Here is a 13262-nt window from a genome sequence, read left to right on the forward strand (position 1 = left end):
TACCAAGCAGGCTTCCGTAGGAGGAGGAAGCGGTTCATTCTCTCCATTAGTGAGGTCTATTTTTATTTTATTTTTTTATTTAGTTTGACCCCATTCGGCATTTTTCTGCTGAATTTAGAGTCTTCGAAAAGGTAAAAGTTTGCAACGTGTCTGTTTGTCTTCTAGGAAAAGCTAACGTGTGTGAGTTTTGGTCGCGAAGCTGAAAAGTAGCCGCTAGCTGTTGCCTTGCTAACAGTAGGCACAGCAGAATGGACAGAGACCGAGTCAAGGATGAGCTGCGAAAATACGGAAAATCCTGACTCTGTGGACTTTCAGTGGGCATTGGTCACTCTAAAACCCGACATTAAAATAAAAACTTTGTTTTCATCTATTTCGTTTGCAATTTTTGCGTCATTTATCAATTTCTTTACAGGAAAAAAAAAGCCTATCGCATTGTTGTATTGCTACTCTGTGTTGCTGCTTTTACTTTTGACTGACTTAGCAAAGTAAACTTTGCGTTATCATTGCGCCCCGTGCAGAAGTTCAATCTAACAAGGTATATTTAACTCCTAACAGTCCGCACGTGGACAGGATCTAATGGTTGTTATGGAGACTTGTTGACCCCAAGTGAGGCAGTGTTTCTATCTTCCTCATCATTCTGCTCACTTATATTGTGGGATGTTGACTGTCATCCAGCCTGGTTCTCAATAGCCAAAATAAATTAGCCTTTGATTTACATCATATTTGATTTACATCATATTTGTACCACAAGGAACCAGGAAATCATTATTTACTAATTTCTTTAGTTCCCAAAAATGAGTGCAATCATATGTCCATTCTGTGCGACATTTATATAAACAGTAAGTCTAATCATGCTTTTCATATGACCTTGAACAAAAGAACGTGTTATCAAGTTTCTGTTTAATTTGCATTTGATTTTATCTGTAGATACTTTATGAATGTACAGTTGTTTAAAATTGCTTTTACTCCACATTATGTACACCATTGAATTTTATGTTCTGTGATGTATATTTTGTTACTGCGCTGCTGTTAACAAGTGCATCTCCCCGCTGTGGGATTAATAAAAGACTACTCTATTGTTTTAAAACTCATAATTTTACATGAAAACAGTAAAAAAAAATCCAGAATTTTGAGTTTAATAACAAATATGTTTAATATTGCCTTAAACATATTATACATTACTTTATTGCATTTATTTGATTTTAATATAAAGAAATATAAGTGGGTATAAAAGGCACTTTAATCTAACAAACGACCCTCATTGGAACACAAATAATTTATCTAAACTTTAGATAAATTATTAGATTTATACTTTATACAGTATAGTCACTTTAGTGACTAAAGTGACTATACAGTGAATCTACAGTCACTTTAGAATCTAAAGTGACTGTAGATTCATTTCTCCAGTGTGAGGTTGTCCTCCTACAATAGACGAAATTGACTTTAAAGCTGTTGACGCGTTGTTCCTTAGGGGGCTAACAGGTTATTTTCCACATCTGTACGGTAAAGACATCCAGACATTAAACATGTGTGTGTGTTCCCCTGTCAGGTTGCGATGGGTGACATCCGTCAGTCATTGCTGCCTCGGGACGTGCTAAGCGCCGCCAAGGAGCTGCTCTACCACCTGGACATCTACATCTGCAACATGGTGCAGTCGGGCAGGCAGCCCCCTCAGGTCGACTCCAAAACCCTGGATCTGATCGAGGAGTTCATCCTGCACACGCCCAAGGACAGAAACACACCAGTCAGAGTAAGCCCTTCCCCCCAAAAAGTCCCTTAGAGTAAATACTCAACAGCATCAAAATGTAAACACCAATTATTATTATTATTTTTTTCTCCAACAGAGGATGAGTGCTCTGCAGGAGCTGCAGCTCCTGGAGATCATGTGCAGCTGTTTCCAGGAACAGAGTCGGGACACGGTGCGCCAGCTCATGTTCTCCGCCCTCTTCAATCTCCAAGGAAACCAGGCGGATGAGAGTCGGATGGCGCTGCTGAGCAAACTGGTCTCCATGGCAGTCGCTGTGGGCAGGGTTCCCATTCTGGAATGTGCTGCCACCTGGCTACAGGTGAGGAGTCCATGTAGAGCTGGAACGATGAATCGGATTGATCGTGATGTACCTAGAGGAGATTTGGGTAGAACAGATTTAATTACTTATTACCTGAAATGCAAAATGTATATATTTGTTGTACAGCATTGCCTTAATTACTGCTCTCAGTATGTTCTTTCAGCAAATTGCCTTTGTTGAGCCTGTTAATGCTAACGATTAATCGATTAGTAAAATAGTTGACGATTATTTCAACAAGCGATTAATCAGATTGATCGTTTCAGCGGTATTGTGAAGAAGGAAAATAATTTATGGTGAGTATTTTTACAAATAAAAATCAGAGTAGAGTGGTATGCTTTTATTTCTGGCCCCCTCTAATCTGTTGCCCCTGAATAAAACTCTAAGCCGCTGTCATGTGGAGTGTGGAAGTGTTGATGCTCTGCCTGCCTGTGGTTGTGCCTACAGAGGACCCATCGTTTGTACTGCGTCCGCCTGGCGCAGGTGCTGGTGGATGACTACTGCAGCATGGTACCGGGATCTGGGCCCACCCTGCACAACATCCACAGTGCCAGCCCACGCTTCTGCTGCCAGTTCATCGCAGCCGTCACCACTCTGTACGACCTCACCTCAGGTATGTCAGGATCACGCAGAAATCCTCAGCGTTGGAGCGGAACACCTAGCAACCTCAACAACACGTCTTGTTTTTTAAACATTTTCCAGAGGAGCTCACGCCTCCGATGGAGCTTCTCCAGATGATCGTGTCGTGGATCCAAGACGACCCCCGGCTGGTCCTGATCACCTTCCTCAACTCGCCCCTGTCCGGCAGCCAGCCAATCAGCTCTCTGGACGTGACGCCACTCGGCGGGTTGATCCGCTGGTGCATCAAAGCGCCACTGGCCTACAGGCGGAACAAGAAGCAGGCGAATGACGGGAGCTCTGACGGCGAGCTGGATGCGGCGCGCCTCTTCTCTGCTCTACATCTAAGTGTTCTTCAGGTGTGTGTGCGTTTGTTTGTAATACCTGGTGTGGACCATTTTGCTGACACATACTACACTGCTTTTGGGTCAGGTGTCAGATTTAGGACTAAAGTGTGAATTGAGTTTTGGTTAGGGTTAGGTATGTAATGGTTCTCTATAGGGTAAGGGTAAGGTTTAGGCTGTAGAAGTGAATGGAAGTCAATGGAAAGTCTCCACAAAGATAACCACGCAAATATGTGTGCGTGTGTGTTTGTGTGCTAGTTAAACATTAAAGATATGTTGCAATGTTATGTCACACGCACAAGGTTCCACCTGCCAGCTCCCTGCAGTAAGGCAACAAAACCGCTAGCTGCCAATAACTACCACTGGTTTTAGCTGTCAAGTTGTCAACACAACATGCTAAATCTTAAATGTCAACACTACGACAGCCAGGTAACAACGTCCAAGGGTATCACATGTCACAGGTCAGTGAAAAGTTAAAATAAAAAAAAAAAAGCAAAGGAGGGAAGTAAGTCAGCTATGCTAGCTTGACTTTGACAACCTTAAGATGTAGATCTGCTGCAGAATTTGGAGTGTTTCGGTTGAGTTAAAATAAAAAGGCGATCCACACAACAACTCTGACAGACTGTCAGTAGAGCAGGTGTTTCAATTAGATAATCAACCACCGGCGTGTTCAGAGTTCAGACGATTGTTTTTTAATAATTGTAAAGTAAACATTAAACCTGAAGACATAAAACTGTAACGGACTGAATGTTCTGTTCTTTGTGTGGGAAATGTTTGCGTGTTTTATGGTGTTAGATCCTGACATGCTCGTGGAGCTGTTGTCAGTCGGTTGCTACGGTAATGAATCTTTGTGTAATGTAGCCAATAGGGGTGGTTTTGAGTTGTTCTTCAATGGTTTTTTGTGTTATTTTTCCCTTTGCACTACTGCGGCAGCGCGGGTATGGATTTCATGTAGAAGAATCATCTTTTTGCCCTTTAGAGTTGTGCACATATGCGAAATTTCTGCATCTACACATTCAGTCCAAACAGTGACGACGACCAAACAGTTTTTTTTCTCTCCGCCTTCTCCCTAATGCAGGTGTTCATGCTTTTACCCAACATACTCAACGAGAAGGGGCTCTTCGGTCGCCTAGCGCTGCTTCAGATGGAGTCGGTGGCCGCCCTGACCTCCGATCTCTCTCGCCTCCTGGACCAGGCCGACAAACACACACACGCTGCCACCAGCGACACACACGCTGCGCCTCAGCTGGCCCTGGACCGGCTGGCCCAGGCTCTCCAGGTGGCGATGGCCAGCGGAGCGCTGCTCTGCTCCAGAGGTACGAGTGAGCGAGGAGGAAATGGAGACTGGGGAAGCCATTACAGTTTTAGGTCAAACCAATTGATAATCGTAATGTTTTGTACCTAAAGTTGCTACTTTAGGTACAACTGAACCAGCAACTTTTCTTTTGGGGAAAGACTAAGAAAATAAAGAAGGTAAATTTACGAGAATAAACTTATACTAGAATAAAGTCATAATTTTAAGAGAATAAATTCTTATTATGACTTTATTGTCGTAATATTGACTATTCTCAAAATATGACTTTGTTCTCATATTATTGTGACTTTATTATCATAATATTTCAATTTTATTCTCAATATCACTACCTTATTCTCATATTATGACTTTATGCTTGTATTGCTATGACATTATTTTCGTATTATAATTTTATTCTGGTAATACTACCAGATAATTCTCATATTATTTCAAATTTATTCTTGTAATTTTATGACTTTGTTTTCATGATATTACGACTTAATTCAATTCTTTGACTTTATTGTTTTAATATTGTGACTTTATTCATGTTTGAGTTTATTTTCATAATTTTATTTTTATTATTTTTTTCCTAACATGGCCCTAATGCTTTGTTGTACTTTTCTAACTAGGGTTCAAACCAGCCCAAAGAAGTATTATTGAAGTACACCATACTTTAGTAGTATGGTGTATAAACACAGGGTCCAACACTTAAAGAAAACTTTCTCGCCGTAAAATGAAGTCCATAATCTGACAAAAATGTTAAAGTGGAGACTATATTGAGGTGACCCAGACAGCGGTCAGAACCAATGCAATACATTTTTTAAGAGTTTCTTTTTTTTTGGTACATAGAATTCAAGTTTGGGTCGTTGAATTAAATCTTTTTGTTTATCTGGGGCGTCTTTGGTGTTTACATCAAATGATAGTAAGTGCTTAAGAGACGCATTTTTGTCTTCACAGAGGACCTGAGAGCCATCTGTTCACGGCTCCCTCACAACAAGTAAGACATTTTGTCTCTGTTTTTTTAATGCATAATTAGATTTAGATCTTGGTTTGAACTAGGCCATTTGAAGGCTTTCATATGCTTTGATGGGAGCTCTGACTCTGTTTTGTTGTCCTGCTGCGAGGTGAATCTCCGACCCAGTTTCAAGTTCTTGGTTGTGTTTTATTTTTTAGGTAATGTTGTTTCTTATGGAGGACCAAAACTGACATAATTAGAAATATATATTTAGTTTTATCTTGTCCTTACACATACGTTTCAATCAAGAAATATAGATATATATTGTTTTTCCTTGTCCTTATTTGAAATATTGAATATGATTGGAAATTTTAGTAGAGGGTAAGTAGCTGGAAGATTTTTTGAAGATTAGTTCTTGTCCAGAAAACGGCAATTAGTGCACCCCTATTAATATACTCTTGCTAGCTAGCTAGGCAGTTAGCTTTTTTGTGTCCATCATGGGTCAGAGGAAATTTATCGCCAGTTGGCTGGATGAAGTTTCTACGTTTCTGCGGAGATGCAAGTCGTACTTCATAATGGTCTTAAATATGATTTGGTTATCTCTAATCTTAAAACCTGCTTGAGCCAAGACGTGTCCATTTTTTTCCCCCCTCCGTCTTTCCCCTCTCCAGTCTGCTCCAGTTGGTGCTGTCCGGCCCGGTGATGTACTACAACAACATCCACACCCCTCCGCTGGCCTACAGCCCCCACGCCGCTCACTCTCCCATCCCCGCGCACCCCACTCTGCCGCCTCACACACCCCACACGCCTTTGGCCGCCCACCCGGCCCCTCACGCCCAGTACCCCGCTCAGCCCTTCATGACGGGGATGCCGTTCCCCTTCCGACCCGGCCACTAAAACAACCCAAACACAGACTGCCGCCCCGTGACTGCAGATATGACGAGTGTTTGAAGGAATGTTTGAATTTATGAGCGCTTGTGAACGTTTTACAGTGTATCCGCATTGAATAAATATTTTTTTACTTTACATGTGGTGTAGTTCTTGACGTCTACCACTTGTGGTCGCTGTTGCAGCTCCAAACGCACATGGTCAAAGAAATGAGGCTTAAATTTCTAATCTTTACAAATTAGAAAAACCAACGTGGCTTTTAATTACTGTTTCTGTTCGGGATTTCTAAAGCCGCACAGCATTAAAACATTTGCCAAAAAAAAGTGTTGTGTAAACTCAACTGTCGAGAGCGTTCTTGAGAAATTTACTCAGGAAAAGCAAGTGGGGCAATAGAGAGGAAATTCTGTCATGATGTGACTTGTATGGTTTAGAAGATTTACTACACACACTTTACTCACACAGAATGTTAAGGAATATCTGAAGGTGGACTATTCAGCGCTTTCCCACACTCAGCGGGGTTTCATTGCGTAACTATGAGATGTCACTATCTTCCAGCAAGCAGGAGTTGAGCCCTGTTTTCATACAGATAGGATATCACCCAACAGCCTTAACACCCCCCCGCCTCCTCCCCACCGTCACCCTCACTGCTCTCATTTAAGATGAAAATTGCATCATCTCCCCATCGCAGCTGCTTTCCACTTCCTCATTTCAATACAAAACAAAGATTTAGGGGAATTTCGACTTGTTACGGTAGACTAAATCTCACAATTTTCCTTTATCTTCACTTTCTTTAAGTGGCAAAGGAGGAACTGTAAGCATGAAATACTTTAGCCATGATTAGACTGTGCTCTTCCTTTTCACAGGTGGAATGCCGGGGCAGTCGTTCAGTAATAATTACTTCTGCGCATCCCAGGTCGTCTGTGCAAACACCGATTCTCTGCGTTTCATCTCGACGTGGTTGCACCTCAAAGCAAACGCAGCTGCGGGTTTGTTGCGATGTCCGCAATGTTGGGGAGATTGGGCCGCCTGCTGGGTTTCCTCCCTGCAGAGCGGGTGGGGCGGCGATAAGAATGTCTTTTTCTTGGAAAGAGATGCGTCGCTGTCGTGACGGTTGAGGTGCCTGATAAAGACGCAGTTCGAGTGAAAAGGCGGGATCATGTGGGGGGGCAGTGGCTTCTGTGGTCGCGATAAAGAGAGGAAAGGTTTCCTCGCTTACAGATTTGGATTGTGTTTCTGTCGTTGTTTGGAAAAAGCTATGAAGAGTAGCCCAATGTGAAAAAGTCTACAATAATTACTTTGCAATGTTTGCAGTAAATTAAGTCTTTTTCATAACTTTTTTTGATTCAGCATCACTGAAGGATTTTCCAGGCTGTTCAACCTTAAATAGTTTGTACATTGACTAGGCCTCTCAAAACCCTTAATTTTGCTATTACCTAAAGGGGCAGTATAATGTCAAATCAGCATGTTTTGAGCTTTACATCATGTTATAATGTTATTCCCTCATCAAAGACATACCCGCAGTGTTGCCTTGATTCATTCATGCATGTTTGAGAAATCCTTTAATCTCCATGGCAACCACTCAGATGTATAAAACACTTAGGTGAACCTAGCCCCGCCATTAATTGCGAAGCTCCTCCTCGGAGCTGCAGTTTCTGAGCTTCCGCCTCACTTAGCTCCTTCAGACTAGCCAGCAGCAACTGGCAAGCACCTGGTGATGCTTGCACATCTGCTGAACTCATTACGCTAGCTTCTTCTCAGCACTGGTAAAAAATAGTGCTTCTCAGCCATGTTGTGATGACGTCCTGAAGGCAGAGTTTCGGAAAGAGCAGGAGTTTTTAAAGAGACAAACGCCCAATTTCAAGGCGTTCAATTAGGAAGTAAAATTTTAACATGTTGCATTTTTATAATAACGGAAGTTAACACTTTACTGTGCTATAAAATGGCACCTTGTAGCTAGAAAACACATTATACTGACTCTTCAAAAATGTTTGTTGTTTCACCCAAGTTGTATTTTTGAAACACAAATTTTGACCTTATGTGATGCCTTCTGTGCTTTAGATGATTTTTCTGGGTACCTTTCTTACTTCCTGGATGAGTTTTTCACATACTGTAGGACCAAGTTGGTTTGGAAAGCTTTTTTTCTCCCTTTCTTGAGAAATTAAATTGTTTTTTTTAATATATATACTCAAGTTATCTTTGATATTAAAATGTGTTTGAGTCTGAAACAGTTACGTGTGACAAAAAAAATCGAATGCGACTCTTTATGGGGGCAAATACATTATAAATCTCCATATACGGACCACTTAGGTGACAGTATTTATTTATAAATCTTTTTTATTTTTTATTTTTAAAGTTACCCAAATATTCCTTATAAATATTCTTATATATAACTGCAATATCTGCAGTTTTTCACTGAATGTGGACTTTCTCTATTTCCCAGCAGGAAACCAAAACAAACCTCACCTGTTCTCTTTGCACAAAGAGTAGTTACATGGAACAGAGTTTCCATGGTTTCAGGGGAAATTGTGGTTTATTGTTGGCCCAGCTTAACCTTGCAGGTGTCTGTGTGTGTCTGCCTGCAAACGCTGCAGCTGCAGAAAATACCTAACCCACAACCACAAGGCCAAACCCGAAATCAGATTCACTGGGTCCTCCAAGCTAACCTTGCAGCAGATGTATGAACCTTACTCTGAGTGAGACACAATTGAACCATGTCAGTCATTAACTAATGGGCATTTCCACTGAAAGCTCAAGCAGCGATTAAACCGTTTTTTTTTTTTTTTAAAGCTGTTTAACCTGTTAATCCACACTCGTTATTATTATCAGATTAGAGAACGCCGTAGGTTGGAACGTATCGACCTCCTTATAGCTACTCAAGATAAGAAAGTATAAAAAAAAACAAAAAAACAAACTCAGTTGAATCTGACAAGTACCGTCTAAAAACACACATATTACTTACATTTATTTACATTTTTGTCACGTTACAACCACAAATCTGGAATTTTGCTACAGTGTAATCTGGTGGAACAACACAAAGGGACGCAGAAGTTTGTCTAAAAAACAAACAGAGACTTGGGACAGCTCCAAGTCGTTCAGCGTCTCTACCAGCTTTACACATCTAGAGTCTGACATCTTTGAATACCAAATTTTAAGTCTGGCCACAGATTTTCAATTGTATTTTGGTCTGAACTTTAACTAGGCCGTTCTAACATGCGTTTCTCTAAACCAGGGATGTCAAAACTCATTCTCATTTCGGCCCATATCAAGATCCTGAATTCCCTCAAAGGGCAGAATGTGTTGCTAAAACTACCTATTAACAAAACTCTTAAAATATTACAGCTTTCTCTCCATTAGATGAGTACTTCTAAAAAGATAATAATAATATTTAACATTAAAGTAATTGGGGACTGTACAAATGAAAACTAAATTGATTTGAAGAATAAAATAATACTTCAGCAGAACTGTTATCTTCAAATTATTTTTCGGCCACAGAAATGGCTAAGGCGAGCCGGATTTGGGCCGAGGGCCTCGAGTTTGACACATGATCTAAACTGTTAAATTACAGCTCTGCCTGCCTCTTCCAACTTTACAATAATGCACTCACACATAGAGAGTCTGCGCATCCTTAAAGTCTTTAAAAAGTCTTAAATTCATGTAGCTAAAATTAAGATCTTTAAATGCCTTAAATTCATTTCAAAAAGTAAGTCAATACATTAATTACAGGCCTAAAATTCTGTCTTAACGGGAATATATAATGTATGTATTTTTTAATCTTGCAGGACTTTTCTGTCAGGCAAACGTTTGAGTCGCACCCAAACATCTTGTGTAACTCCGCTGTGGTCCGGGCTACTGCTAGCTTACTGCTAATACCTTTGCTAGCTAGCTAACATTCTTCCATTTATCAGATTTGAGTGAGTTCAAATTTATCACGAGTTGGCTGGACGAAGTTCGTACGTTTCCAGTAGGCTTTAAATCCCATTCGTTCTTACATTTCAGTTGGCGAAACCTGCAGAAACATAAAATTCCAACGAAATGTGTTTGAAGTTTGTTCTTGTGACACTTCGAAATGTACATTCCTGTTTTTTCAAGTCACGCTTTGTGGAATTGATTTCTTTGTAGCTACATTCTAGACACTAACAGGTACCATAGAATTACACAGAAATCCATGAGGGACGGCGGAGTCCCTGAGCGAAATTCTGTGAAAGAGATGTACGGAGCCTTGTGCCAGAAGCCCATTAAAATGCTGTTTACATCGTTTTAAACTGTGTGATTGTGAGCGTGAGGGGGAATAAAAATAACAATAGGTATTTTGTTTCATATAACGCAGTAGGAGTGTAACAGGGAAACCTTTATGGATGCAAACTCAACTAAAAACCCACCTGTTTAGGATTGTATTTGAAACGTAATCAATTACAAATTTATTGATGGAACCTGACTTAATGTCGTGTTTTGATTGTTGATTCTATCTTGCATTGTGTTTCTGTGTTTGATATGATGTAAAGCATTTGAAATGCCTTGCTGCTGAAATGTGCTATACAAATATAATTCGATTGATTGATTGATTGATAGCGGCAGCCCTCCAAGTAGCAGGATGTAAAAAAACAAACAAACAAAAAAAAAACAGTGCTGGCTTATGTAACAGAACGCAATAATGCTTTCAAAACAGCTTTTTGCTTTTTTCCCCCTAGCAATGTTTTTGCTAAAAATGATGCAGGTGTTACAGACAGTTCCTCTATCTTGACTACAACAGCAACTTGAAAACCACCTGAAAGAATGCTGCTCTTGAACAGGAAATGAACAGGAACCTGGGAGCGAATTTACTGTCAGGCACCATAATGAAGGCCTGTCCGGTTATTTCCTTTTTTTACCCGAAACGTTTTCGAATTAAAGAGCACAAGCACTGCGGTCTCTGTGGGACCACCCTCATTAGTTTCCTTTAAAGACGAGAACCCTGCCAAGGTCGCAGCCTGGGAATCCTGAGCTTAACTGTCTTTACCTCAAAGGCGGCTCCTGAGTGTTGACACAACACGGTTTTTAGAGGGATTTTGTGGCATTGTGGGAAACACAAGTTCTTCCTTTCTCATAACTCCTCTTGGAACCTGCTTCTTCAAGTCAACTGAGGCTGATTGTAATGAGCTTCTCGTGTTTAGGTGTGCTCTACTTAAAACTGTTCTGATATAATTTGGAATAATCCGTGCACTGTTGTAGCTTATCTCTTTAGCCATGCTAGCAGTAGATTAGCAGCAAATGCAGCTAACAAGCGGACCCCTTGTACAAATAAAGCATGCTAAACTCTATGTTTAAACCTGCAGCATTCTAACTGAGCTTTCACGAGTCTGAGGAGTAGTACTTAGTTTTTTTAAAACAGTTTCTCTTTAAAGAAGCCGTTTTTGTTTTCAAAGGTTTTCAAAGGAGTTTTCAAACTCAAGTTTCAACTATCAGTATAATGCTGGAGGAATGGTCTGTTGGTGAAGAATAAGATTGAATTGCCTGCTCTGTAAACAACCGCTAAAAATTATACCGGAGGAATCCAAGTTGATGGGAGGAAGCCCAAATGGATCACTGAAGGGAGATGAGAGTCAACCAGAATGACGCATAGAAAGGCAATGGCAAGGCTAAAATCATCTATGGATTTTGTAAGACTAAGAACTGTTTAACTGTTAAATGCAAATATGAACTGTTTAAAAAGCCAATGTATAAAGTCGCATCTCTCTGGAAAAAAAATTGCACAATAAAATAATTCATACTGCTTTATACAAAATAGCTGAACTAAACGGTTCTATCAAATAAAACATTTTCTCAAAGGAGGATGTTTTTCTAAAGTGGGGCCAAAAGGAAAAGAAAAAAAGATGTTGTGTTTTGTAACAATTTCAGAATCTTGCTACACTTTTTTAGCCTGAAAATACAGAACTTTTTCAAAAGGTCCAGTTAGAGCCAACTAGCTTGCGGTTTCGCTTTTCTGAGAAAACAGTTGCCTCACTCCTTTCAGACAGCAGGAACTTTGTTGCAGCGGTGCGAGTGCCGGCTGCAAAAACAGTGGAAACGTTCGGATCGGTCTGAACGACGTTACCCGTGACCTGACAACAGTGAGACCTGTGATCAAACCGAGGGCCGGGGGGGGGAAAAAACGACTGGGTTACATTTCACTCTGACACTCGTCTCTCCTCCGTGGCAACGTCACATTCTTGACCTTAAACATTCGTGCAACCATATCAACCACTTAAAATAAAATATGTCCTGAACTTTTGGGGTTCTAAATGCTTGACTGTGGAAAAAAAAAAAAGTGTGAACAGTAAAAAACAGTGAGTGTAACTTTACGTCTTCTAAAAAAAAAAAAGGTTAGATTCTTCACACCTTCACTGTATTTGTACTCCTAAAATGTGAGGAAGTTTCCCAAAATTTCCTCACATTTTGTCCAATCACAACCACAAACTTTAATATTTACAGGAGACAGAGCAAAACACAGCAACGCATAATTGTGAAGTTATGGAATACGTGGTTTTCAAGATGTATTAGTCTGATATAGACGACACGCATTCATTCAAACATCCATCGGACTGTGTCCTAGAAGTAGATCCACACTTCACTTATTCACTTGGTTACTTTTTGGGGTTGTGTGCCTGTCATGTTACATGTAATAAATCGTTAATTTTATTTGTTAAAAAAAACCAAAAACATCTTGAAAGTGTGTCGGATAATTATTTTCATCCCATCGTAGGCCATACTTTTCAGAACACCTTTTAGAAAATGTGTCAACCATCTTGACACTAAAACTTTTGACTGTACTTCTTTACAAAACGACTTGAATTCAGTCAGACTGGATGAAAAACGTTTACGTTTTGGATTTAAGCCAGACTTTGACTGGGCCGTTTTTACCTCATAAAAAGGCTTTGATCTAAACCAGGAGTGTAAAACTCAATTTTCATTTTGGGCCATATCAAAAATCTGGAAGTTTTTTGTAGGGCCTGTTGTGCCAGAATATATTGATAAAACCAATGAAACTGTTAAGATATCAATAAATAGCTGTTCCTCCAGGATTTTGTGATTGTTTTAGTCTTTTTGTTTCATAAGGAATGTTTGTAAGGAATCTTTACAACATT

At 40.1% G+C, this 13262-nt stretch overlaps 1 protein-coding gene and 1 long non-coding RNA gene across 2 annotated transcripts in view; one reads left to right on the plus strand and one right to left on the minus strand.

Annotated features, from left to right (window-relative positions):
- ints15 (integrator complex subunit 15) lies at positions 1-6300 on the plus strand. Its single transcript, XM_028021786.1, has 8 exons — positions 1-131; positions 1550-1750; positions 1845-2066; positions 2511-2676; positions 2766-3040; positions 4104-4341; positions 5277-5316; positions 5946-6300. The coding sequence occupies exons 2-8, from the start codon at positions 1556-1558 to the stop codon at positions 6169-6171; spliced, it is 1362 nt and encodes a 453-aa protein (XP_027877587.1). The 5' UTR covers positions 1-131; positions 1550-1555; the 3' UTR covers positions 6172-6300.
- LOC114147193 (uncharacterized) overlaps positions 2022-13262 on the minus strand; it is a 27180-nt gene continuing 15939 nt past the window's right edge. Inside the window, exon 3 of the long non-coding RNA XR_003596036.1 lies at positions 2022-2118. This is a non-coding gene — a long non-coding RNA (uncharacterized LOC114147193). The remainder of the gene's footprint in view (positions 2119-13262) is intronic.

Source organism: Xiphophorus couchianus, chromosome 6 (genome assembly GCF_001444195.1).
Source record: "Xiphophorus couchianus chromosome 6, X_couchianus-1.0, whole genome shotgun sequence".
In the NCBI taxonomy this organism is placed as follows: Eukaryota; Metazoa; Chordata; class Actinopteri; order Cyprinodontiformes; family Poeciliidae; genus Xiphophorus; species Xiphophorus couchianus.

Coding starts and splice junctions, on each gene's coding strand:
- ints15 (XM_028021786.1), top strand. CDS start 1,556: ATGGGTGACATCCGTCAGTCATTGCTGCCTCGGGACGTGCTAAGCGCC. Junction 2,067..2,510: donor GTGCTGCCACCTGGCTACAG/GTGAGGAGTCCA, acceptor TTGTGCCTACAG/AGGACCCATCGTTTGTACTG. Junction 2,677..2,765: donor TCTGTACGACCTCACCTCAG/GTATGTCAGGAT, acceptor AACATTTTCCAG/AGGAGCTCACGCCTCCGATG.